General features: G+C 41.4%; 1 protein-coding gene across 1 annotated transcript in view; it reads right to left on the bottom strand.

Annotated features, from left to right (window-relative positions):
* The window catches only part of LOC120045146 (phospholipase D2-like), a 31,385-nt gene extending 4,205 nt beyond the window's left edge, over nucleotides 1-27,180 (bottom strand). Inside the window, exons 1-22 of the mRNA XM_038990067.1 lie at nucleotides 27,072-27,180; nucleotides 25,000-25,153; nucleotides 24,719-24,849; nucleotides 22,783-22,925; nucleotides 22,519-22,612; nucleotides 13,494-13,559; nucleotides 13,351-13,409; nucleotides 12,972-13,217; nucleotides 10,338-10,481; nucleotides 10,118-10,201; nucleotides 9,673-9,751; nucleotides 8,297-8,407; nucleotides 7,911-8,129; nucleotides 7,599-7,773; nucleotides 7,357-7,475; nucleotides 7,076-7,192; nucleotides 6,840-6,944; nucleotides 6,348-6,436; nucleotides 1,787-1,900; nucleotides 1,532-1,578; nucleotides 1,057-1,191; nucleotides 149-302 (exon numbers count right to left, since the gene is read on the bottom strand). Of these exons, the coding sequence (XP_038845995.1) occupies nucleotides 149-302; nucleotides 1,057-1,191; nucleotides 1,532-1,578; nucleotides 1,787-1,900; nucleotides 6,348-6,436; nucleotides 6,840-6,944; nucleotides 7,076-7,192; nucleotides 7,357-7,475; nucleotides 7,599-7,773; nucleotides 7,911-8,129; nucleotides 8,297-8,407; nucleotides 9,673-9,751; nucleotides 10,118-10,201; nucleotides 10,338-10,481; nucleotides 12,972-13,217; nucleotides 13,351-13,409; nucleotides 13,494-13,559; nucleotides 22,519-22,612; nucleotides 22,783-22,925; nucleotides 24,719-24,849; nucleotides 25,000-25,141 (2,573 nt within the window). The 5' untranslated portion in view covers nucleotides 25,142-25,153; nucleotides 27,072-27,180. The remainder of the gene's footprint in view (nucleotides 1-148; nucleotides 303-1,056; nucleotides 1,192-1,531; nucleotides 1,579-1,786; nucleotides 1,901-6,347; nucleotides 6,437-6,839; nucleotides 6,945-7,075; nucleotides 7,193-7,356; nucleotides 7,476-7,598; nucleotides 7,774-7,910; nucleotides 8,130-8,296; nucleotides 8,408-9,672; nucleotides 9,752-10,117; nucleotides 10,202-10,337; nucleotides 10,482-12,971; nucleotides 13,218-13,350; nucleotides 13,410-13,493; nucleotides 13,560-22,518; nucleotides 22,613-22,782; nucleotides 22,926-24,718; nucleotides 24,850-24,999; nucleotides 25,154-27,071) is intronic.
* Between the last annotated feature and the right edge of the window lie 474 nt (nucleotides 27,181-27,654).

The following is a 27,654-nucleotide window of genomic DNA, read 5'->3' as shown; positions in this document are numbered from 1 at the left end:
TTTGAAGGGGTGTCCACATACTTTTGTATATATAGTGTATATCATTCCCATACCACTCAACCTCAGTAAACCTCTCTATCAGTGAACTAATTTAATGTAAAATCACAGACAGTGCAGAAGTGTATGGACTCTTTTGCTGAGTCCTAACCTGAAACACTCTTTGCGCAGGGCCAGAGTGAGGGGTCCAGCCTGGTACTCCTCTCCCCCCATAATGGAGGGGATCCTCTCCTCATCCTCCACCAGCACAGCCAGCTCACTGTCCCGGCTTCCCAGCATACTGCGGTCATTGATGTTAGCTGAGCCTGGATGGAGAGAGCACAGAGAGAGTGGAGGGAATAGAAACCGGAGAGGAGAGAAAAAGAGAGACAGAGCCAGAGACAGAAAGAGAGAGCAAAGAGGAGCGTGTTGTGACAGTGACGATGGCCATAGATGCTGCAGCAACTTGCTTACAACAAAATCAAAAAACATTGTTCATAAAACTTTTCTGTGTCTCAAGGACTCATCCTTATCTAGCTGACAGAAGCATCATAATTACTGTACCCTACCCAGTCCCAGTGTAATCATAATAATATCATAGCATGGAGCCATGCAAGCGCAAGAGTTTCAATGGGTTGTACCTAAAGGTGGGTTCAGTGGGTTGTACCTACATTACACCGTGTGGAGTGCATGTTTTTATATAACGATTCCAATACAATCTACCTCGGGAAAAAATGCATTCATCTTCAATGAGGGTGGTGGCTTTTAAGTTCCCCTTCCCTCCCTCCCCTAAAGTCCAGTATGTTTTTATAGCTGAATATTTTATTAGCTCTGCATATCATTCACCTTGTGATTATTATGCAGAGACAGTAATTAGCAGCCTGTGATTGATCCCAGTGATGAGTCACAGTCACAAGCTGTGTCGGAAATGGAACCCTATTGCCTATAGTACACTACTTTTGGCCAGAGCAAAGGTAGTGTACTACAGTATATAGGGAATAGGGGGCCATTTTGGAAACAGCCACAGTGATGCCCCATCCTGTCTCATCTGTAAGTGTGGCTGTGATGACAGTGACTCACCGATGATGTAGCGGCGGTCATCAGCTATGAGGGTCTTACTGTGTACGTAGATGAGCTCTGTGACCAGGGACTGTGAGAGCTGGGAGTGTGTGCGCAAGCCACACAGGGTGATGTACTCGCTCCACTGGTCCTCAACTGGGGGTAGGGAGACACTGGTTGGCTGACACACTGGCATAGAGCTAAAGCCAATGAATAAATGAACGCTAACGAAACAGGACCACAATTTAAACATGAGAAGACAGATGGGCGTTATAGGAAAAGAGGATGAAATTATTAAGTATGGGGAGAATGGAGAACAATACTATAGATAATATAGATAGTAAAGTTAGATACCTAGTATGAGCCTTCAGTTAGCAGAAGGGTAAGCCAAACACAGGAGAGAAAGAAAAGCAGAAATATTATCAGAGATGAGATAGACAGACGGACAGTAATTCCAGATATTAGGTTGAATTGGAAATAAGGAAACAAAACTCACGTTCTCTCAGTCTCATCAGTATGGAGTACTCTCCACGGCACATGGTCCTGTCGTGAAAAATACATATTACTTACATCATCAAATCGACAACAATCTTTAAAGTTGTTTTCTTAAAACACAAATCACTACACAAAATGTATGTTTAAAAATTATGCAGTATGATACTGTAAGTGATGGTGTGCTACTTTTTACTGTGTGTGTGTGTGTGTGTGTGTGTGTGTGTGTGTATGTAGGCCCATAAGGGAGGGTTCTGACCTGTAGGTGAAGTGTAATATGGCCTGGATGGCTTTCCCACCCCCATCGCTGATGTCTCCTTCAAACCCAGGAAGCAGGGGCACCACCACAAACACCCTGTACTTCTTCTGCTCACTGAGGAAGAGCAATAGAGTTAGGGAATGGGGTAGAAGAGGAGAGGGGGTTATATATCATTTAATTCAACATTTTTTTCAGGAAATATTCCAAGAGTATGGACATCCACTCTTGTGCTGCCACTCCATCAGGGCGGGGATAGTAGTGATCTTAATCATTATCGGCCCATTTCAAGGCTCCACGTCTGGCTAAGATTCTTGAATCCTGGGTAAATGTAAAATATATCCCCAAAAATGTATCAGTGAAATGTATTTTAAATGTAAACCAATCAGGGTTTAGACCTGGGCACAGCACTATTAAAGAAACAGCTTTAGTTGTTAATGATCTTGTCAATGCTTTCGACACTAAAATGAAATGTGCTACTTTGTTTGTGGACCTGTCAAAAGCTTTTGATACTGTTGCCTGAGCTCTGACGCCTGGTTCATGGTTTCATGATTATCTCAGTGAAAGAACTATGGCCATCGTGATACAATCCTAGTCAGAAATTCGGACACACCTACTAATTCCAGGGTTTTTCTTTATTTTTACTGTTTTCCACATTGTAGAATAATCAAAACTATGAAAAAAACACAGACGGAATCGTGTATTAAGCAAAAAAGTGTCAAACATTTTTTTAGATTTGAGATTCTTCAAAGCAGCCACCCTTTGCCTCGATGACAGCTTTGCACACTCTTGGCATTCTCTCAACCAGCTTCATAAGGTAGTCACCTGGAGTGCATTTCAATTAACCGGTGTGCCTTGTTAAAAATTAATTTGTGGAATGTCTTTACTTCTTAATGCGTTTGAGCTAATCAGTTGTGTTGTGACAAGGTAGGGGTGGTATACAGAAGATAGCCCTAATTGGTAAAAGACCAAGTTCATATTTTGCCAGAACTAGCTCAAATAGCAAAGAGAAACGACAGTCCATCATTACTTTAAGACATGAAGTTCAGTCAACCCACCCGCAGCACGCGCCCCACCCCCCTTATCCTACCTCATTTGCACACACTGTATATAGACTTTCTCTATTGTATTATTGACTGTATGTTTGTTTATTCCATGTGTAACTCTGTGTTGTTGTTTGTGTCGCACTGCTTTGCTTTATCTTGGCCAGGTCGCAGTTGTAAATGAGAACTTGTTCTCAACTAGCCTACCTGGTTAAATAAAGGTGAAATAAAAATAAAAATGACAAAAAATGCGGAAAATGGCAAGAACTTTTAAAGTTTTTTCAAGTGCAGTCGCAAAAACCATCAAGCGCTATGATGAAACTGGCTCTCATGAGGACCGCCACAGGAAAGGAAGACCCAGAGTTACCTCAGCTGCAGAGGATATGTTTATTAGAGATAACTGCACCTCAGATTGCAGCCCAAATAAATACTTCACAGAGTTCAAGTAACAGACACATCTCAACATCAACTGTTCAGAGGAGACCATGTGAATCAGGCCTTCATGGTTGAACTGCTGCAAATAAACGACTACTAAAGGACACCAATAAGAAGAAGAGACTTGCTTGGGCCAAGAAACACGAGCAATGGACTGGTGGAAATCTGTCCTTTGGTCTGATGAGTCCAAATTTGAGAATTTTGGTTCCAACCGCCGTGTTTTTGAGAGACACAGAGTAGGTGAACGGATGATCTCTGCATGTGTGATTTATTTAGAATTCAAGGCACACTTAACCAGCATGGCTACCACAGCATCCTGCACCGATACGCCATCCCATTTGGTTTGCGCTTAGTGGGACTATCATTTGTTTTTCAACAGGACAATGACCCAACACACACCTCCAGGTTGTTTAAGGGCTATTTGACCAAGAAGGAGATGGAGTGCTGCATCAGATTACCAGGTCTCCACAATCACCCGACCTCAACCCAATTGAGATGGTTTGGGATGAGTTGGACCGCAGAGTGAAGGAAAAGCAGCCAACAAGTGCTCAGCATATTTGGGAACTCCTTCAAGACTGTTGGAAAAACATTCCTCATGAAGCTGGTTGAGAGAATGCCAATAGTGTGCAAAGCTGTCATCAAGGCAAAGGGTGGCTATTTGAAGAATCTCACATATAAAATATATTTTGATTTGTTGAACACTTTTTTGGTTACTACATGATTCCATGTGTGTTATTTCATAGTTTTGATGTTATTCTACAATGTAGAAAATTGTAAAAAATAAAGAAAAACCCTTGAATGAGTAGGTGTGTCCAAACTTTTGACTGGTACTGTACATAAAGGTGAACCACGGGTAGATTTTTTCTACATTTATATAAACCGCATTGGTCAATCTGTTAAATTGTAAACTTCATCTACAGTATATATACAGTGGGGAGAACAAGTATTTGATACACTGCCGATTTTGCAGGTTTTCCTACTTACAAAGCATGTAGAGGTCTGTAATGTTTATCATAGGTACACTTCAACTGTGAGAGACGGAATCTAAAACAAAAATCCAGAAAATCACATTGTATGATTTTTAAGTAATTCATTTGCATTTTATTGCATGACATAAGTATTTGATACATCAGAAAAGCAGAACTTAATATTTGGTACAGAAACCTTTGTTTGCAATTACAGAGATCATACGTTTCCTGTAGTTCTTGACCAGTTTTGCACACACTGCAGCAGGGATTTTGGCCCACTCCTCCATACAGACCTTCTCCAGATCCTTCAGGTTTCGGGGCTGTCGCTGGGCAATACGGACTTTCAGCTCCCTCCAAAGATGTTCTATTGGGTTCAGGTCTGGAGACTGGCTAGGCCACTCCAGGACCTTGAGATGCTTCTTATGGAGCCACTCCTTAGTTGCCCTGGCTGTGTGTTTTGGGTCATTGTCATGGTGGAAGACCCAGCCACGACCCATCTTCAATGCTCTTACTGAGGGAAGGAGGTTGTTGGCCAAGATCTCGCGATGCATGGCCCCATCCATCCTCCCCTCAATACGGTGCAGTCGTCCTGTCCCCTTTGCAGAAAAGCATCCCCAAAGAATGATGTTTCCACCTCCATGCTTCACGGTTGGGATGGTGTTCTTGGGGTTGTACTCATCCTTCTTCTTCCTCCAAACACAGCAAGTGGAGTTTAGACCAAAAAGCTCGATTTTTGGATGGGGCCATGCATCGCGAGATCTTGGCCAACAACCTCCTTACGTTTCCACATTGTACCAAATATTAAGTTCTGCTTTTCTGATGTATCAAATACTTATGTCATGCAATAAAATGCTAATTAATTACTTAAAAATCATACAATGTGATTTTCTGGATTTTTGTTTTAGATTCCGTCTCTCACAGTTGAAGTGTACCTATGATAAAAAATTACAGACCTCTACATGCTTTGTAAGTAGGAAAACCTGCAAAATCGGCAGTGTATCAAATACTTGTTCTCCCCACTGTATGTATGTATGTATGTATGTATGTATGTATGTATGTATGTATGTATGTATGTATGTATATATATATATATATATATATATATATTGTATATATTTATATTATACAGGGCGCATTTGGAAAAGAGAACTAGGTCTCAATATGTCTTCCCTGTTCAAATAAAGGTTAAATAAAACATTTAAGAAATTTAAAAACATTGGCAACAATGTGGTATGTGACATTAACAATATTGAATCATGATTATTTAACTTGACTCGATACAGACCATCAACTGACAAGCAAGTATAAAACATGTATAACCAGGTGTGAAAGTAAGTAGGTACGGTCTGGTATGGCGTCCCGGCAAAATGAATAGTGCGGGTACGCCATACCGGTAAAACATGAGCCTATCACATTAATTAAAACAAAATGTAAATCAAACTGTAAGCTATCACACCACTTTTTATCATTACCGCATGTCAGAGGCATGAACAATTTGAGAATGGACTTGAAAACGGGTGGTATAGCCTACAGTTCAAAATGCAATGTGGTTAGACATGAACACTGAGATTTTGCCAAGGCAGAGTTCAGTGGCCGACACGGAGATCTACGTGGACAGCAGTAGACTCATAAATTCTGGCCTAATGACAATCGCCAAATGTCATGACACTTTTTGGTGTTTTGTATAACAGATGTCTCTTTTCATTCACCACTTTGTTTGGAGGCTGGAAATATGTTGTGAGTGGATGAAGGTGCGCGGGGAGCCTAGTGAAGGAGTCCTTTGACGTGACTACTTTGACAATCAGATGAAAACATCATGATTGATTGTTTATGCCACAATAAAAGGTAATACTTTTTAAAAGTTAAATGACAAGCATTTACGACTAGGCCCACAGAGGTGCTATTGAATGAATAGGGATTCTGTATGTAATTTTATGATTGGGCGCGAGCACATATAGGAGGTCCCGAACCAGGAAGAAATTAATTCTACTTTCACCCCTGTGTATAACCCAGTGTGATGATCAGTCCAGTAAAATCATGTTATACAGTAAACCCAGCCCTGTGCTGACTGATTAAACCCAGACAGACAAAGCGAGAGACATGGTGGTAGAACCACACCTGTGTGCACGTAGTATCCTCTTCACGATTGCGTCACCGATGCCATTGTGCACGTTCTTCCCATCAGCACAGCTGATGAAGAACTGGTTCTGAGAGCAGAGAGGGTGAAATTTGAGAATTTATACCACAACCCATACATTCAATTGGACTTGATAGGACCATGTGGACTGTGAAGGCATAGGGGACTGCCGTTATCGCAACCTTGAGCTCCAAGTTGACTTTAGTACAGAGATACAGTCACAAGACAGCATGGGGGAGGTCAGGGCACTGAATACCGTCTTGCATTACAAAAAACAACCTCGTCTCCTGGTTGATTTCTATGCTTTTACAGCAATCAAACAGATAGGTAGAGAAGATAGATATGGCATAAATTAGCATGGGTTTGACTCTGGTAAATTGGTGCAATGAGTCTGGTAAGAGACTGAGTCTGGTAAATGGGTGCAATTAAATAATGTGTATATAATGTATGTAGTGTGCTGGTAGCAGAGTTACCTCGATGTAGATGTAGTGTTCACTGTTCTCGATGGTATGGATGTAGGCATTGAGGATAGAGTTGTCACAAGTTCCAGCTGACCAGCGATCCACAGAACGCAACACCTGAGAGAAAGAGAGGAGAAAATGAAAATCAATAAACAATTGATCATCAAAAAAAGGAGAATGAGAGACATTTCTGTGAGCTTGTATGTGTCCGAGTGAGTTTGTTCACTCTTATGTGTGAGCATGTGTACCTGCACGGAGGCCTTCCCAGAGCCAGGCACAGTGAATGGCAGTGCATCAGCAGTACTGTGAGACTTGGGCAGAAGGCAGGGGAAAAACGTGCTTCTAATGTTCTTGTACTTAAAGATCTGTAGGCAGACAAAACAAAGACAATAAGAGCCAGATGTCTCTCTCACATAACCCTATTTTTGTCTGGGGTTGTCCTTTGGAACCTAGTTTAGAAGTAGTGTACGTACATCCAAGTAAAGCCATGAAAGAAAGATCCTTAGGAACCTCTCATTTGACCTCTGACCTTGGCAAAGTTCCAGCGCTGGATGAAGTGGCGGGCCACGTCCCTGGCAGCTTTGCCATGGAGGGCAGCAGACAGGTCACGCCACGGCATACGGGGCACCTCAGTGCGGTCAATGTTGTCTGGGGAAACAAAACACATTAAAATGAAGGATTATCCCTCCGGTGTGTGTGTGTGTATGTTAGTAAGTGACAGAGAGAGTGGTAGTGGGTGTTATGAATGGGGGTATAATGTGTATACTGTACCTTCAAATGGGCGGTCCAGTTGGACCCAGTCTCTCTTGATGAAGTTGCTGTAGTCCTTGCCAAGCCACAGCTGGGTGTTGTTCTTCAGATCCTCAGAATTGACCTCTTCCGGCTCTAGAGGCTTTGGATCCTGGGCTGAGTTTGACCCATCCACCTGGTCACCTGAATCAGCTGCCTAGGAGGCAGAATAGGACAGTCTGGCAATGAAGTCACTGCTTAACACCAGGTAACAATATGAACTATGGATTATCAGAACAACACAGGACAAAGAGAAAGAAAGATTCATCTTGACTTTGTCTTGAGATGTATCACCTCTGGCTCAGAAATTGGAGCCTTTGGCACTTCTTCAGAGATGTGATTGGCTGTCTCCGTGGGAACTGTATCAGTCAACCGGTACTGGCTGTCGTCCCACCTCCCAAAGGCCAGGTCCAAGCCTCCAACGAAAGCCACTGATTGGTCGATGGCCACCATCTTCTCATGATGGGCCCAGAAAAATACCACAGCAGACATGTGGTTGGGGTGTCGCATCACCTGTTGGAGAGACATCAGTGAAGCTAAGGACACAAATCTAATAACGTTTTTTGAATAATGACACAATATAACACCAGCAATGAAAGCATGATGATGCTATGTGGGTTGGTTTATGAGGTGTATAGCACCACCTGATTGCAGAGCAGAGATTAGTGTCTCAGACAGACCTTGATGTTGGGGTGCATGTCCATCAGTGTCTTCTTGCTGTGGCCACTGTTTATACCCAGTGCCATCTCCACCTCCTTGTACAGGAGCACACACACTTTGACACCTTGTTCCTGCACAGATAAAAGAAAGGATGGATATACACAAAAGGTGGGAAGGAGGAAAGGACCCAGCTAGAACATTTGGCTCCTTGGATGTTGCTGGAAAGTATGTTTTTGGTTTCAAATTGGTTGTGGGAACAAAGCCATACGTTTCCTGACAGGTAAAACTGAACGTTTTTTTAAACATTCTGAGAACAGAAGTGAAAATTTTACCTGTTCTGGGATTGTTTATTTTTAAGTTGCAGGGAGGTTTGCAGAAAGCTTTACTCAAGTTCATTGAACGTTTTCCTGGGAGGTTTTATTTTTTTATTCTGAGATCTGAAAATATAGGTTATTTGTAGGTAATTAAATAACATTCTGAGAACATTCTCTAAATGTTGTGAAAGTTTTGTTATGGTTATTATTGACTCTAAGAACTACATTTTTAGGTTATTTAGAGGTTTTTTAATAACTTTCACTGAATGTTTCATTAAGACTTAATAACCCTGCTAGCTTACTTTGGGTTAACTTTTTTTTTTTTTTTTTTATGTTCTCTGAATGTTCCTAAAGTTTTATTGTGTTTTTTATGGAAGGTTTTCTTCATGTTCAGTTAACGAAATGTAGAGCTTATTGAGAGTAATGGGTACGATACATTTTCGGAACATTTCCATAATATTGCCAAGAACCTGCATAAAAGAGAACCAACCATACATTCTCTGAATGTTCTGGGAACATCACTTAAGTCACATAATTTTTTAGAACATTCCCAGAATGTGGTAAAAATATGACATAAAATAGAACCACATGGGAACTTGTGTGGTGGAATGATCTGTTAAGTACTGAAATTCCCACAGAAGAACATTGTTTCTTGACATTCTCTGAACTATTTGAGAACATTCCCAATGTCAAACCATTTGGAGAACGTCCCTAGAACACATTAACAAAAATTTTATTAAATGTAACCATGTTTGAACTTTTGGAAAACGTTCTGTTAAATGAAATACCACGTAAATAATGTATTTTTTGTGTGAAGTTCCTTACATGTGCTGAGAATGTTCCAAAGCCAAGCAATTATCCTGCACCATTCCCATAAAGTTGGGGAAGGTTGTATGCAAAATAACCAATAGGATAACTACGCTCTCACCAAGCTCTAAGAAACAAATGGTTCTGAGAACATTATGTGCTGGCTGGGAAGGGATTAACCTTCAGTGCTTTCAGATGAGAGGAGGGAGGAGGACAGGTATAAGAGAGACTATAGACATATGTTGTCAGGAGAAAGGTGGGAAGTAAATCCGTACTGCTTTGCGTTTGAGGATCTGGTCCAGGCGCCAGTATGTTCCTGTAGCTGGCCTCTTCAGGAAAACCTCTGGGCTGAGCCTTGGAGGGAGGGAGGGAAATAAATATTCACCATGCAATATTAACAATGTACATATTTACACTCTGTCCTGCTGTTTACAGTAAAATTAGAAACAAACCTAATAAATGTTGGAAAAAGTGGTCTCCGTTGTTATTGAGAGAGTGAAATCAAATATTTGTTTTGTTTGCTGTATGCTCTAATTTAGCTAACGGCATAGCAGAGCCATGTATACAGTATACCGTATAGGGCTCTGGATAACCACTCACTGTAATTGACATAAGTGACATGAAACTTGGAACACAGAGTATTCCTACTAGCCATAAAGATATACTGTATAATAATATAACGTTCTATTCTATTTCGATTGTGCTAGCTCTGCTCCTCACCACCAGTCTGTGATGAAGATCTCCTCCTTGGCCTGCTCCAGAGCATCAGCCAGGTCTGCAAAGTAGCCACTGCCATTTACATACCTTTAATACAACCAATTCATAAACAGAGACATTACATTCAGGTTAAGGGAGCACAAATCTATGGATGTATACAGTATGTACAAATACCATATCATCATCTAATGTGAAGTAATACACACACACACACACATCTGACCATTTAGTGAGTGTGTTCTCCCGTGGTGGGGCAAAGCCCCCAAAGCGTTGGACCTGGAGGAATTCACAAGGCTCAGCCAGCCTGTTGATCTCATGGCTCCACCAGTGAGCCTGTCTGTAGCTGTTACACTTGATGACCAGATTCCTAAAACACACATACAACGCTCATGTAAGAACACACATACACATATGAGGCAACACAGCGAGGCAATAGGGGAGAGTGGGGTATGTTGAACCAAATAATTATTTGAGCCACCCTAATTGTTTCTAGAAAACCATACACAAAAATAATCATGTGGCCAAATATTTAGGAAGAGTTCATCATTTCATAGAGTCTGTGAAGTAAGAAGCCATATGGGGAAAGTGGTAAGCAAGTTAGGTCCAAAAAACTGATTTTCACAAAGTCAAATTAATTTATTGTGTTATAGGTTTCATGATGCTTGTATGTAAACCAAAGTAGATAGTTTAAATAATGTTTTATACATCAGTTGAGACTATAAGCTAAAATATGAGGTCCTAAACCTAGCATGAAAGTGTATCCTTGTAGCTGTGTGGGCTAATATAGTCAACATATTTGCTTTGGGGTAAGTTATGCCAATGGCCATGGGGTAAGTTGAGCCAATCTCCACCATAGCCCATACATTTTATCATCACGTTTAGTCAGTTTCGTGCATAATATGCATGGTCTTTTTGCAATGTGTCATGTATGAACTCAAGATGCATATTTTATTGTTACATAGCAGACATCTTCATGCCCCCTGTATACACACATAAAACAAGCAGGGGTCTAGCCCCCCTTGAGATTCTTGAGAGAGCAGCGAAGGAAGAAGTGAGAAAGGAGGAAGTCCATTTGAGCAGCAGCAAGGGATGAAAAAAATAGACTGAATGACAGAAGAGGTTCAATGACAAAAACCAAAATGAACATGTACCTGTGCGAATGAGGCTATGATAGAGTAGCAGAGGCACACAAGGTCTTATCTGACGACATGGAGTCTGAACTTCCTAAACATATCAAGAATCTTGTGGACCAGTTTCATGGGCTTTGTAGCCTCAAATGCAGAGAACTTGCCTACTAATTGACACATTGAAACATCCCTGTCCCAGACAACTGGTCAAGAAATGGAAGAGTAAGTGATATTGAACAGAAAGATCTATATCTGAATTTAGGCATACATTTAAGATATACAATACACCACATTAATTAATTAAACGTTGACCTATCAGCACCATTACCCACTGTCACAGGACACCATCAACCACATACCCCAAGGTGACTCAACTTACCCTGTCCCATTCTCAACTTACCCCAAGTTGTGTCAAGAGACCACTTCTTTTGGACAAGCTATGTTTTCAAAACGGTTATGTTTATATGAATTCAGATTATTTCCAGGGATACACAACATCCTGAAATATATGTAGATATCTTTGTTAGAAATATTACTGTATGTGACACGTTCCAGGAATCTATGTGTATGTTGCACGTCACTACTACACAGGAGAGGCATTTTAACGTTTATTTTTTATTTTTTTTATCAAAATAAGTTCTGTGGGAGAAATGCCTTCTCGAACATGTGGACTGTCATTTGCCTTAATAACAAACATGTATGCCATATGTAAATAAATTAAATTTAAAATAATGAATTACAAGCCTAGTTGGTTTGACAACGAAAAAAGACAGGAACCTTCCTGCTAGCCATGATTGGCTGAGATAATGGATGGGCTGGACATGAGTTCGGATTGGTCTGCCATGTAGCATGCTTCTGTTTATAACACGAGTTGCTCATTATGTGTAGATAATCCTTTCTACCAAGGATTTTTTTTAAGATATCATGAAGAACTGAAAAAGTGTTGCTACTGCTGAATTTAACAGGCGCTATAGACAAAGATCAGTGGGAAGAAGTTGTGATGGACTACTTAGATTTGATTTTATTTAGTGTGTGTTTACCAGAGATGGTAACGTGAAGAACAACATGACCTGCACCAAAGTCAGAATAGGATATAGAACAAGGACTAGATAAAGTATATTTGTACTAATACTTTTTTCTACTACTTTCACCACTTTTAGACTTAATCTTTGGTTGTTTACTACAATAACTTACTCACTCTGTTAAGTACATGGCCTCACACGTGAACCCTTAAGATGGGTGGGGCTAAGGCTTATATGGGTGATAATGATGCTGAATGGGTGTAGAAAAATAAGAGCTCTCCAGTTGGTGTAACACAACATTTTCTCAAAAGTAGTGTTACACGTTTATCAACTTTCAAAGCAGAATTACTTTCCCATTGTTCCTCTACTGCAGTGTATGATATACAATGTTCTATCTCTGAGTCTCTACTTTTATCCAATGTAAAAAAACAAATTCAAATTTTGCTATATAGGACTGAATCAAGGAGGTGGGTCACATACTGTATTCCCCTTGACATAGTGATGCGGAATGTAAAAAGAAATCTCAATTTACCACACTCTCCTCTACCTGCCTGCACGAATACACACACAGCTAGGGATTGACTCATAAATAAACAATTAGGTATACAAATGTGTACTTCACAAGTGTGATCTGTATTTGAGTGTACACTTTTATGGGTGTCTGCCTACAAATAGATAATAACATTTTGGACACCACTGTGGACTTACCTGTTGAAGTTCTGAATACAGACCCCATACTTGGTATCAGTGTATGCACGGCCCACTTGAACTTTGAACTCTGGGTCAAAGACCAGTACAAAGCAGACGACCCCATTTTCCCGGTTCATATAGAGCAGGAAGGAGTCCTTGACCACCAGCCAGCGCTTTGACCAGCGGAAGCAGAACTGGTGATGACCAATACAGTTCAGCCCCTGGATACGATGACCTCCTGACCTTTTGAAGATGGAACCCTCCCTGAAATACAATGACATCACTCACATTGCTCACACGGACATAGAATTAGTCGCATTAAAATATAGTGAATAACACTCACTCTCACTTTCTCGTATACCATCACACACTCTCATAGACTATTAATATTGCTTACAGGCCTTTGGGTCCAAGCTCACTGACAAAAGAGAGAGCACTGACATCAAGGAATTCCAGCTGGAATCAGAACAAGATAGACATTGATGACAGCACATCCTGACACTGAATGATAATTGGTGTGTGTGTGTCATCTTCACTCACCATGCCGTGGAAGTTCTTACAAAAGGAATTCTCCAGGAGGCCATTTAGATATTTTTCAAGGTATTTCTATAACAGAGAAATCAGAAATCAGGACTTATAGCCTACTAGGCCGCAGGGGGTTCTGAGAAGGAAAAAAAGTATATACACTGCTCAAAAAAATAAAGGGAACACTTAAACAACACAATGTAACTCCAAGTCAATCACACTTCTATGAAATCAAACTGTCCACTTAGGAAGCAACACTGATTGACAATAAATTTCACATGCTGTTGTGCAAATGGAATAGACAAAAGGTGGAAATTATAGGCAATTAGTAAGACACCCCCAAAAAAGGAATGGTTCTGCAGGTGGTGACCACACACCACTTCTCAGTTCCTATGCTTCCTGGCTGATGTTTTGGTCACTTTTGAATGCTGGCGGTGCTTTCACTCTAGTGGTAGCATGAGACGGAGTCTACAACCCACACAAGTGGCTCAGGTAGTGCAGTTCATCCAGGATGGCACATCAATGCGAGCTGTGGCAAAAAGGTTTGCTGTGTCTGTCAGCGTAGTGTCCAGAGCATGGAGGCGCTACCAGGAGACAGGCCAGTACATCAGGAGACGTGGAGGAGGCCGTAGGAGGGCAACAACCCAGCAGCAGGACCGCTACCTCCGCCTTTGTGCAAGGAGGTGCACTGCCAGAGCCCTGCAAAATGACCTCCAGCAGGCCACAAATGTGCATGTGTCAGCATATGGTCTCACAAGGGGTCTGAGGATCTCATCTCGGTACCTAATGGCAGTCAGGCTACCTCTGGCGAGCACATGGAGGGCTGTGCGGCCCCACAAAGAAATGCCACCCCACACCATGACTGACCCACCGCCAAACCGGTCATGCTGGAGGATGTTGCAGGCAGCAGAACGTTCTCCACGGCGTCTCCAGACTCTGTCACGTCTGTCACATGTGCTCAGTGTGAACCTGCTTTCATCTGTGAAGAGCACAGGGCGCCAGTGGCGAATTTGCCAATCTTGGTGTTCTCTGGCAAATGCCAAACGTCCTACACGGTGCTGGGCTGTAAGCACAACCCCCACCTGTGGATGTCGGGCCCTCATACCACCCTCATGGAGTCTGTTTCTGACCGTTTGAGCAGACACATGCACATTTGTGGCCTGCTGGAGGTCATTTTGCAGGGCTCTGGCAGTGCACCTCCTTGCACAAAGGCGGAGGTAGCGGTCCTGCTGCTGGGTTGTTGCCCTCCTACGGCCTCCTCCACGTCTCCTGATGTACTGGCCTGTCTCCTGGTAGTGCCTCCATGCTCTGGACACTACGCTGACAGACACAACAAACCTTTTTGCCACAGCTCGCATTGATGTGCCATCCTGGATGAACTGCACTACCTGAGCCACTTGTGTGGGTTGTAGACTCCGTCTCATGCTACCACTAGAGTGAAAGCACCGCCAGCATTCAAAAGTGACCAAAACATCAGCCAGGAAGCATAGGAACTGAGAAGTGGTGTGTGGTCACCACCTGCAGAACCATTCCTTTTTTGGGGGTGTCTTACTAATTGCCTATAATTTCCACCTTTTGTCTATTCCATTTGCACAACAGCATGTGAAATTTATTGTCAATCAGTGTTGCTTCCTAAGTGGACAGTTTGATTTCACAGAAGTGTGATTGACTTGGAGTTACATTGTGTTGTTTAAGTGTTCCCTTTATTTTTTTGAGCAGTGTATATATAGAATATACATACAGTTGAAGTTGGAAGTTTACATATACCTCAGCCAAATACATTTAAACTCAGTTTTTCACAATTCCTGACATTTAATCCTAGTAAAAATTCCCTGTCTTAGGTCAGTTAGGATCACCACTTTATTTTAAGAATGTGAAATTTCAGAATAATAGTAGAGAGAATGATTTATTACAGCTTTTATTTCTTTCATCACATTCCCAGTGGGTCAGAAGTTTACATACACTCAATTAGTATTTGGTAGCATTGCCTTTAAATTACTTAACTTGGGTCAAACGTGTCAGGTAGCCTTCCACAAGCTTCCCACAATAAATTGGGTGAATGTTGGCCCATTCCTTCTGACAGAGCTGGTGTAACTGAGTCAGGTTTGTAGGCCTCCTTGCTCACACACGCTTTTTCAGTTCTGCCCACAAATTTTCTATAGGATTAAGGTCATGGCTTTGTGATGGCCACTCCAATACCTTGACTTTGTTGTCCTTAAGCCATTTTGCCACAACTTTGGAAGTATGCTTGGGGATATTGTCCATTTGGAAGACCCATTAGCGACCAAGCTTTAACTTCCTGACTGATGTCTTGAGATGTTGCTTCAATAGATCCACATATATTTCCGCCCTCATGATGCTATCTATTTTGTGAAGTGCACCAGTCCCTCCTTCAGCAAAGCATCCCCACAACATGATGCTGCTACCCCCCGTGCTTCACGGTTTGGATGGTGTTCTTCAGCTTGCAAGCCTTCCCCTTTTTCCTCCAAACATAACGATGGTCATTATGGCCAAACAGTTCTATTTTTGTTACATCAGACCAGAGGACATTTCTACAAAAAGTAGGATCTTTGTCCCCATGTGCAGTTGCAAACCGTAGTTTGGCTTTTTTTAATGGCGGTTTTGGAGCAGTGGCTTCTTCCTTGCTGAGCGGCCTTTCAGGTCATGTCGATATAGGACTCGTTCTACTGTGGATATAGATAGTTTTGTACCTGTTTCCTCCAGCATCTTCACAGGGTCCTTTGCTGTTGTTCTGGGATTGATTTGCACTTTTCGCACCAAAGTACGTTCATCTCTCGGAGACAGAACGCTTCTCCTTCCTGAGCGGTATGACGGCTGCGTGGTCCCATGGTGTTTATATTTGCGTACTATTGTTTGTACAGATGAACGTGGTACCTTCAGGCATTTGGAAATTGCTCCCAAGGATGAACCAGACTTGTGGAGATCTACAATTTGTTTCTGAGGTCTTGGCTGATTTCTTTTGATTTTCCCATGATGTCAAGCAGAGGCACTGAGTTTGAAGGTAGGCCTTGAAATACATCCACAGGTACACCTACAATTGACTCAATGATGTCAGTTAGCCTATCAGAAGCTTCTAAAGCCATGACATCATTTTCTGGAACTTTCCAAGCTGTTTAAAGGCACAGTCAACTTAGTGTATGTAAACTTCTGACCCACTGGAATTGTGATACAGTGAATGATAAGTGAAATAATCTGTCTGTCAACAATTGTTGGAAAAATTACTTGTGTCATGCACAAAGTAGATGTCCTAACCGACTTGCCAAAACTATAGTTTGTTAACATGACATTTGTGGAGTGGTTGAAAAACAAGTTCGGTAGGATCGGTAGGATGGTTAGTTTTATGAGGGTATGTTTGGCAGCATGAGTGAGGCTTTGTTGCGAAATAGGAAGCCGATTCTAGATTTCATTTTGGATTGGAGATGCTTAATGTGAGTCTGGAAGGAGAGTTTACAGTCTAACCAGACACCTAGGTATTTGTAGTTGTCCACATATTCTAGGTCAGAACCGTCCAGAGTAGTGATACTAGTCGGGCGGGAGGGTGCGGGCAGCAACCGGTTGAAGAGCATGCACTTAGTTTTACTAGCATTTAAAAGCAGTTGGAGGCCATGGAAGGAGTGTTGTATGGCGTTGAAGCTCGTTTAGAGGTTTGTTTGCACAGTGTCCAAAGAAGGACAAAATGTATACAGAATGGTGTCGTCTGCGTAGTGGTGAATCAGAGAATCACCAGCAGAAAGAGCGACATCATTGATATATACAGAGAAAAGAGTCGGCCTGAGAATTGAACCCTGTGGCACCCCCATAGAGACTGCCAGAAGTCCGGACAACAGGCCCTCCGATTTGACACACTGAACTCTGAGAAGTAGTTGGTGAACCAGGCGAGGCAATCATTTGAGAAGCCAAGGCTATTGAGTCTGCCGATAAGAATGCGGTGATTGACAGAGTCGAAAGCCTTGGCCAGGTCCATGAAGACAGCTGCAAAGTACTGTCTTTTATCAATGGCGGTTATGATATCGTTTAGGACCTTGAGCGTGGCTGAGGTGCACCCATGACCAGCTCAGAAACCAAATTGCATAGTGGAGAAGGTACGGTGGGATTCGAAATGGTCGGTGATCTGTTTATTAACTTGGCTTCGAAGATTTTAGAAAGGCCAGGCAGGATGGATATAGGTCTGTAACAGTTTGGGTCTAGAGTGTCTTCCCCTTTGAAGAGGGGGATGACCGCGGCAGCTATCCAATCTTTGGGGATCTCAGACGATACGAAAGAGAGGTTGAATTGGCTAGTAAAAGGGGTTGCAACAATTTCGGAGGGTGATTTTAGAACGAGAGGGTCCAGATTGTCTAGCCCAGCTGATTTGTAGGGATCCAGATTTTGCAGTTCTTTCAGAACATCAGCTGTCTGGTTTTGGGTGAAGGAGAAGCAGGAGGGAGGGTTTGGGCAAGTTGCGGCAGGGGGTGCTGAGATGTTGGCCAGGGTAGGGGTAGCCCGGTGGAAAGCATGGCCAGCCGTGGAAAAATGCTTATTGAAATGATCGATTGTCGTAGATTTGTTGGTGGTGACATTGTTTCCTATCCTCAGTGCAGTGGGCAGCTGGGAGGAGGTGCTCTTATTCTCCATGGACTTCACAGTGTCCCAAAACTTTTTGGAATTAGTGCTACAGGATGCAAATTTCTGTTTGAAAAAGCTAGCCTTAGCTTTCCTAACTGACTGAGTATATTGGTTCCTGACTTCCCTGAAAAGTTGCATATCGCGGGGGCTATTCGATACTAATGCAGAACGCCACAGGATGTTTTTGTGCTGGTCAAGGGCAGTCAAGTCTGGGGTGAACCAAGGGCTATATCTGTTCTTAGTTCAACATTTTTTGAATGGGGCATGCTTATTTAAGATGGAGAGGAAAGCACTTTTGAAGAGCAACCAGGCACTCTCTACTGACGTGATGAGGTCAATCCTTTCAGGATACCCGGGCCAGATCGATTAGAAAGGCCTGCTGGCTGAAGTGTTTTAGGGAGCGTTTGACAGTAATGAGGGGTGGTCATTTGACCGCGGACCCAGTACGCACGCAGGCAATGAGGCAGTGATCGCTGAGATCCTGGTTGAAGACAGCAGAGGTGTATTTAGAGGGCAGGTTGGTCAGGATGATATCTAAGAGGGTGCCCATGGTTACGGATTTAGGGATATACCTAGTAGGTTCCTTGATGATTTGTGTGAGATTGAGGGCATCTAGCTTAGATTGTAGGACGGCCGGGGTGTTAAGCATATCCCAGTTTAGGTCACCTAACAGTACAAACTTACATCATCATTGGTTAACCAATTTTCAACATAGAACATATCTTATAAAAGGTTTGTCTATTTGTACCTTGAAATACCGTCAGATCTTCAACGTTATATTCACTATCATTATCCTAGGATAATTGATCTACCTAAAGCTGTCCATTTGGTCTCCCATCCAGGGTTTAACCAATCCCAGCCCTGCTTAGCTATGACATTTGTCACTACTACCAATGTGTTACCAATGTGCTCCCGAGTGGCGCAGCGGTCTAAGGCACTGCATCTCAGTGCAAGAGGCGTCACTACAGTCCCTGGTTCGATTCCAGGCTGTATCACATCCGGCTGTGATTGGGAGTCCCGTAGGGTGGTGCACAATTGGCCCAGCGTCGTCCAGGTTTGGCCGGGGTAGGCAGTCATTGTAAATAAGAATTTGTTCTTAAGTGACTTAGTTATGAAAGGTTAAATAAAGATTACATATTTTTTGGAATTATCGGCAGAATTATTATTGAGCGATTAGGGATATGGCGGTCATTACATAAACGCATTTAACATCTTCTGGATCCCACGCATAGCCTACAAGCCACTGATGCAGACCTTTGGAACATCTACATTTGAAAAAAGTCTAATAAATACAATATGAAGAAAATGTAGTCTATTTCAGAAGAACAGAAAACATATTCTGCATTGTCCTTATGCTAGGCCCTAATCTGACTATGCCATATGGCTGTGGGCTACACTAGTTCATTTAGCAGACACGATTTGTTTAGAATTCCGTGGCATTATTTTATATTGTTTTAAAGTATGAAGAATACAAATGAACACAGCTGAATAAAATAGAAAGGATATTTTCTCCAAATGATTTGAGGGAGTGCGTACATGCGACTATTCTGTGTTGAGCGGTTAACAAAGAAACAGGTCCTCCTATATGCTTAATTTAGAGTTAATTATGTAACTTTAGTTGTGATAAAAATGTTGGGCTATATGTTTTGATCTTTAATACATTCTAAGGCTGCATGATGCGACTCTAATGATGATTTGAAAAAAGTTGCATGTAAGGCATGAGCTATGCGTTGTTTTTTTGCGCAGGCTGTACACACGTCATCGGTCTCTCATTCACAATTTGACAAGCACTTGATAATGCCTTGAATTTCCCGACTGCATACCCTTTGCGTGGCCATAATGCACCCTAAAAAAATCCATGCCTTTTGCGGCCAGTGGCCATTGTGCCCTTGGGCTGAATATAATAATTAGAATATCCTTCTCCCGGCTGCGTCCAGAAGCACCTCTCATGGTTCTCAGTCAAGTGATCGGGTCTTTCTCACAGGCTACTAGTGAAGACAGACATATTGTGGATGCAACCGCACGCGTCCTTTTCCAATTCAGAGGTGCATATTTAAGATATTGGAAGAACTGTCCACATTTACTTTTTGTCAGTCAACAAGATGAGTAGGCCTAACGAACAGCAAAAGCACTAGCCTATGTCAATCTACTATCCCCCATAGTACAAATGTTTAGTTATTCTATTCTGTCCAAGAATGAAATATTCCATAGTCCGAAAGAACACCATTATCCAAAGTGACCACAAATGTGATTATGCATGTAATCTTTTATTATAAAGGTGCATTTTTATGCTGAAAATTATCTTCCCCAAACTTGAAACTCACGCGCTGCGTATGTATGCCAGTTAGGCTCTACACCCGTTGTAAACCGGATTAATGTGCTTAAATTTGAAGAAGATATTTGGTCACTTTAGTTGTGATACAAACCTTATGAAAACATATAGTCCAATGTGCTAGGCTACATTAGGTGTGTGACTATGATTTGAAAACGTCACAAAAATCACACTATTCTTGATTTAATCTTGTCTTTACGTATACTCAATAATATATGTGTGAAATTAGTTTTGATTTAGAAAGCTGCATGATAATGATCCAATCTCAAAACAGGGGCACCGGGGGGAAAAATACGTCAGCTATGCAATTAAATAGCGAATGGAGGACGCTTTTCCAGTGGTTAATTTTTATGCCAGCCAGGTAGGCTATAATCCTGTTTTAAAGAGAAGCAATGTGCTCAATATTAGGAAGGCTGAGAAATAAATATACTAGACCTAGCCTGTAGAAGGCTGATGGGATCCTCCTCTTTTTAATAGAGGCCATCACTCTGTTTTCTCACGCAATTGCATAGCCTATAGAAATGTTGCACAACATGAGCTCATGGGCTCTCATGAAGTGTTTGATTACATTTGCATTGAGGTCACAGTGATTAGAGGGGCAATAGACTACAGAGTACCAGGCAGTTAGCAAGGTTGGTAGGCTACTAATGACCATCAGCAGCATCCGAGCTTGGAGAAGCCTAATTACCGTAAATGGTCACATGGAATTTGACTGCCATCATGACTCGTGACCGCCGGTGTGGCGGTAATACGGTCACGGTAACAGTCCTATGAGCGATCTCTTAATAACTAAATAGATTCCCTGTTGCTATTGACGTCATTCCAAAGGGTCAGTTTAACAGAGCAAAATAAAATGTAACCATACTTTATAAGTCATATATCATCAATATTTAGGCCTATATAGCATTTGCAAAGTCATCAACAACTATTGTTCCAATTCAACTCAGGGTTCAACTAAAAATATACAAACCAGTATAGGCCTAGGGTTTCAAGCTTTGGTTGTTTTTAAATTTTATCTTCAAGTTGTTAATTAATATGTTGGATTCATGTCTCCATCTCAACCATAAATCTATGTTAAAGAATAGGACTAAATAAAATCAAACTTTAAATGCACTTTAATTAAAGTTTGATTTGATTTAGTCCTATTCTTTAACTTTTTTTGGTTGAGATGGAGACGTGAATACAAAATATAAACTATTAATTTGTAGACAAACTGGAATTAAAGCCAGACTAAGTCAGTGGAACAAAAGATACAAACTAATGTAACCATTTTTATTCAACCTTAAAATGAGTAACACACCCATGGCCACATTTTGAGATTACTGTAACTATAAATGTCTTATGTAATCATAGAAGGTGTGCATTGTGCATGTTCAAGATATCATGCAAAATGTGCAGGTCTGTGGAGATATTCACAATATTCCTATAATAATCTGTCCATAATTTTGCACTACAGATGTAGGATCACAATTTTTCTGCACGGCAGGAAATGCAAACTTGTAGTATGTTCAAGGTTTAAAAAGGCTTAAATGGTATGTAATTTCCACTTTAAAATGACTTGATTTGCCCTACTGAAAAATGTATCAACCCCTACAAAAAATTCCATGAATTATAATCCACATAATAATTCACATTTCCTGTTGCTGCAAGATTATTTTCTTGCTGTAGCAAACTGGCTCAAATTAAGATCCTACATCTGTATGTACTTTTTATGTAATCTCAACTGCAATCCAGGTCATTTAGTTGTGCTATTATATGAAGCACATTTTATTCCCATTTGAACTTTGTTGTGCTTTTCAACGGTTGAAAGCAAAGTTATAACACATTGGGAATTCAACAAACTTCTGCCTGTCTTGAGTGGGTGGGTGCATAAAGGTGGAAATCTCATTGATCAACATCTCAACCAAATATGACCCACATTTCCATGTTGAAATGACATGGTGTGCCCAGTGGAGTGAGCCTTTATGTTAGACTGAGTTATGTGTGGGTCTCTGTCTGCGTGTGTACCATGGTGTTTATCAGAGTCTATCTTTGTGCATACTGTATACAGTTTGGGTGGGTCAATGAATGTAAGAGTGATACCGGTTTACTGGAGGTTTGTCTCATCCTCTCAGTGCCGTGTAGACTTGGCATCTCCTCTGTCATAGCCCTCAGCTGCGCTCTCTGGGCTGCAAATCTAAAAAGAAATATTTGAATATTCTAAAAATGTTCCTTCTTAAACTCATACAGAAATGAAAACAGGCCTTCACTCTTATTTGAATTGCATCCCCTCTAAACAAATTACTCTCCACTCAGATAATGGGTTGCTTTGCATGTCTGAGCTTTGATTGGTGCTCTGACTCTGACCTTCCCAGAGGCAGGAAGTGAGCCATCATCTTGTGCTTGTAGAGGTCACGATGCAGCTCCTGGAAGTGCTTGTACTTCCTCTTGACCGTCCAGGTGAACTTGCCATGGGTCAGCTTCACAGTGTACAGAGAGCACACACTGACCTAGCAGAGAATACAGTATATGTCATACACCTACAGTTGAAGTCAGAAGTTTACATACACTTAGGTTGGAGTCATTAAAACTTGTTTTTCAACCACTCCACAAATGTCATGTTAACAAACTATAGTTTTGGCAAGTCGGTTAGGACATCTACTTTGTGCATGACACAAGTAATTCTTCCAACAATTGTTGACAGACAGATTATTTCACTTATCATTCACTGTATCACAATTCCAGTGGGTCAGAAGTTTACATACACTAAGTTGACTGTGCCTTTAAACAGCTTGGAAAATTCCAGAAAATGATGTCATGGCTTTAGAAGCTTCTGATAGGCTAATTGACATAATTTGAGTCAATTGGAGGTGTACCTGTGGATGTATTTCAAGGCCTACCTTCACACTCAGTGCCTCTGCTTGACATCATGGGAAAATCAAAAGAAATCAGCCAAGAGCTCAGAAAAAAATTGTAGACCTCCACAAGTCTGGTTCATCCTTGGGAGCAATTTCCAAATGCCTGAAGTTACCATGTTCATCTGTACAAACAATAGTACGCAAGTATAAACACCATGAGGCCACGCAGCCGTCATACCGCTCAGGAAGGAGAAGCGTTCTGTCTCCTAGAGATGAACGTACTTTGGTGTCGAAAAGTGCAAATCAATCCCAGAACAACAGCAAAGGACCTTGTGAAGATGCTGGAGGAAACAGGTACAAAACTATCTATATCCACAGTAAAATGAGTCCTATATCGACATAACCTGAAAGGCAGCTCAGCAAGAAAGAAGCCACTGCTCCAAAACCGCCATAAAAAAGCCAGACTACGTTTTGCAACTGCACATGGGGACAAAGATCGTACTTTTTGGAGAAATGTCCTCTGGTCTGATGGAACAAAAATAGAACTGTTTGGCCATAATGACCATCGTTATGTTTGGAGGAAAAAGGGGGAGGCTTGCAAGCTGAAGAACACCATCCCAACCATGAAGCACGGGGGTAGCAGCATCATGTTGTGGGGGTGCTTTGCTGCAGGAGGCACTGGTGCACTTCACAAAATAGATAGAATCATGAGGAGGAAAAGTATGTGGATATATTGAAGCAACATCTCAAGACATCAGTCAGGAAGTTAAAGATTGGTCACAAACGGGTCTTCCACATGGACAATGACCCCAAGCATACTTCCAAAGTTGTGGCAAAATGGCTTAAGGACAACAAAGTCAAGGTATTGGAGTGGCCATCACAAAGCCCTGACCTCAATCCTATAGAAAATCTGTGGGCAGAACTGAAAAAGCATGTGCGAGCAAGGAGGCCGACAAACCTGACTCAGTTACACCAGCTCTGTCAGAAGAAATGGGCCAAAATTCACCCAATTTATTGTGGGAAGCCTGAAACGTTTGACCCAAGTTAAACAATTTAAAGGCAATGCTACCAAATACTAATTGAGTGTATGTAAACTTCTGACCCACTGGGAATGTGATGAAAGAAATAACAGCTGAAATAAATCATTCTCTCTACTATTATTCTGACATTTCACATTCTTAAAATAAAGTTGTGATCCTAACTGACCTAAGACAGGGAATTTTTACTAGGATTAAATGTCGGGAATTGTGAAAAACTGAGTTTAAATGTATTTGGCTAAGGTGTATGTAAACGTCCGACTTCAACTGTATATACACATTTACAGTTCACACACACACACACACACACACACACACACACACACACACACACACACACACACACACACACACACACACACACACACACACACACACACACACACACACACACACACACACACACACCTTGGAGCGTGTGGTGTATCTCTCAGTGCTGTCCACTCTGCAGATGACCTGGGTCCCAGGCAATAACACAGGCACACCTGCCTCTTTTACATCCAGCAGATGATGGACCACCAGGAAGGGACGCTCTTCTTCTGTGGGGGGGGGGGCAATCCATCATCACAGATTAATAAAACACCACAACTGGAGTCTGTCATCAGTCTGATGTGATGTAAAGGTATTTGGATGGAGGGAATAAAAAAATGTATAAGCTATATCAACAACTTATGTCTGTGTTTCCTCACCTCCTTCCTTCATGAGACCATCTAGCTCTTCCTTGCTTAGCTCATAGTTATCCGTGATGAAGCGCTTTGTCTTTTGGGTCTCCGCCGCTCCCCCCTCTGGACTGGAAGGGGTTTTGCAGCATGCTGGTGCTGGACTGGCCATGGTGGTCTATCCCTTTTATCACACAGAAAAGAAGCACTAAATATGAATCACAGTCCATCATCATAATCTTCAAGACATCTAGCTATGGTGTCCAAAAAGTTAAAAGCACAGGTGTCTCAACAAAAGTGTTGTTGAAGTTTGTCTAAGTTAGGACTGCTACTGCAAAAATATTTCTTCAGAGGCTACACTGTTTGCAAGATTAGTTGGAGTATTGTTTTTCTCTATGAGAGAGGGGAATGCAAACATGGTTAAATAACTGAGAAACTCTCAAATCTAGCTGGAGTCCCACTACAGGCCAATAGCGGGACTATACAACACTATGACAGAGTCATTTAGACTAATTTCAGGCCTGTGCCAATAAGGCAGAGAACAATTTTTCAGACACGTTATGTAGGAAGTACAGTACCGTAAAGGATACATAACACAGCTAAGTAATAAATAATGGGAAAATTGATCTATGAACTAGGAGAAACTGGGGCTTCAAGTGTGTCTAAATATAATCCTGGGACCTCTCAAGTGCCTCAGACACCGCAGTAAACCAGACAGTTCACACCGATCACACCACAGTAGCAAGCAGGTATAGAGGGACTAGTGTCAACAGCTAAATATCATGTGTGCACAATGACATATGGGTGGGTACTGAGGAGCTGAAGAGGAAAAAAATAAGAGATAACAGCTTTAAACAGCAAATACAGAGAGCAATCACGTGTTGGTGGTGTTTACCTGGTTTATCATCGACAGTGTGATACATAAGAAGCCTGGGACACAATGAGAGAGAAGAAGTTTGTGTGCAAATGCATGTGGGTTGAGGGATCCGATTGGCTGACAAGATTTGTTTCTAGGGCAACCAGGTTCCAGGTGGAACACAATCCAGAGAGAGAGAGAGAGAGAGAGAGAGAGAGAGAGAGAGAGAGAGAGAGAGAAAGCATTGGCAGAATGTGCATCACCATCTCCTACAAGTCTCTTACTATGCAGAGTATCATTTCTAAAGAAAATATGTACTTTTTACCCCCATATATTTTCCCAGACAGCCAAAAGTACTAGTTACAATTCGAATGCTCAGGCAGAACAGCAATTCACACACACCTATCAATATAACACGTTGTCATCCCTACTGCCTCTGATCTGGCAGACTCACTAAACACAAATACTGCATTTGTAAATTGTCTGAGTGTTGGAGTCTGCCCCTGACCATAAATAAATAAAAACAAAATGTTGCTGTCTGGTTTGCTTAACATAAGGAGTTTGATCTATAGCATTTACTCTTACTTTTTACTTTTACTCAAGTATGACAATTGTTGACACTGTACTTAAGTACATTTAAAACCAGATAGGACTACTTTTAGACTTTTACTCAAGTAGTATTTTACTGGGTGACTTTCACTTGAGTCATTTTCTATTAAGGTATCTTAACTTTTACTCAAGTATGACAATTGAGTACTTTTCACACAACTGGTGGCTCCATAATTATTGTAAAACAACCAGTACTCCCATGGAACCAAAATCTATGATCAGCCAGATATTTGCTTAATGTATTACACCATAATCAACACTTTCTAAAAAGGTTCTATATTCTAGCTAGTTTGTCATTAAAATGACTGACTAGCTAGAAGATTTCCCTGCTTAAGCCATAATTCTTCATAGCACCTTTATAGCCTATGGAAAGTTTTTGTCATAGCCTCCACTCATCCCAGTTTCACCATTGTAGTTACAGAGTTCCAAAACACTCTAGGGAAAAAACTAAACTCTTGGCATGCGAGCGTAGGAGCAGATTTGGCAATGTGAGACAATAATGAAGGGTCCCGTTGAAATGTCGCATAGGCCCTTTTTAACAGGCCTATTTACGTGTTGTTTAAAACAATTTCTAAATCACGGTAGTTCCCTTTAAAAAGTTAGATCGGGTAATTTGGCAGAGGCGTATGCTACTTACTAAAGCGTCACACAGAAAACATCTGAAAGATGATGGTCAAATTCCGTATTGTTGAATCAAAAAATCAATTAACTTCTATCGTTTTTCATTGTAGTTCCTCCGTCCTAGTACACTTAACAGTAGTTTTTTTAAGTAAAAGAGAAGAGGGAGACACGCCCGATACCGTACTCACTCTAAATGATGCACGCGTAAATGTTTCTTCCGGCTGCATGGTATGTATGTATTATTCATGAAATCATTCACCGAGACTAGATACTACTGTAGCATAATTAGTCATAAAGGAGTTTCAATATGATACAATAGCGCACGAAAAGTTGTCCGCATAAACAAATTCATTACTGTATCAACAATGTATACATTTTCCTTAGACATGACCTATCCATGATCATAGAAAATGTTGCATTGTGGCTGGCATAGGAGACAGCAGCGCTCCTGTTGTAGCCAGGTTGTCGGTGGTTGTCAGCACACAACATTAGCCTGAATTGCGATTCTTCTATTAAAGGTCCAATGCAGCCATTCTTATCTCAATATCAAATTGTTTATTGTTTTCTATTAAAATGGTATATATATATATATATATATA

The sequence above is a fragment of the Salvelinus namaycush genome, chromosome 3 (assembly GCF_016432855.1).
Source record: "Salvelinus namaycush isolate Seneca chromosome 3, SaNama_1.0, whole genome shotgun sequence".
NCBI classification, from domain to species: Eukaryota; Metazoa; Chordata; class Actinopteri; order Salmoniformes; family Salmonidae; genus Salvelinus; species Salvelinus namaycush.
Note: the sequence above shows the minus strand (reverse complement) of the source record. Positions and strands in the feature narration are given on the sequence as shown.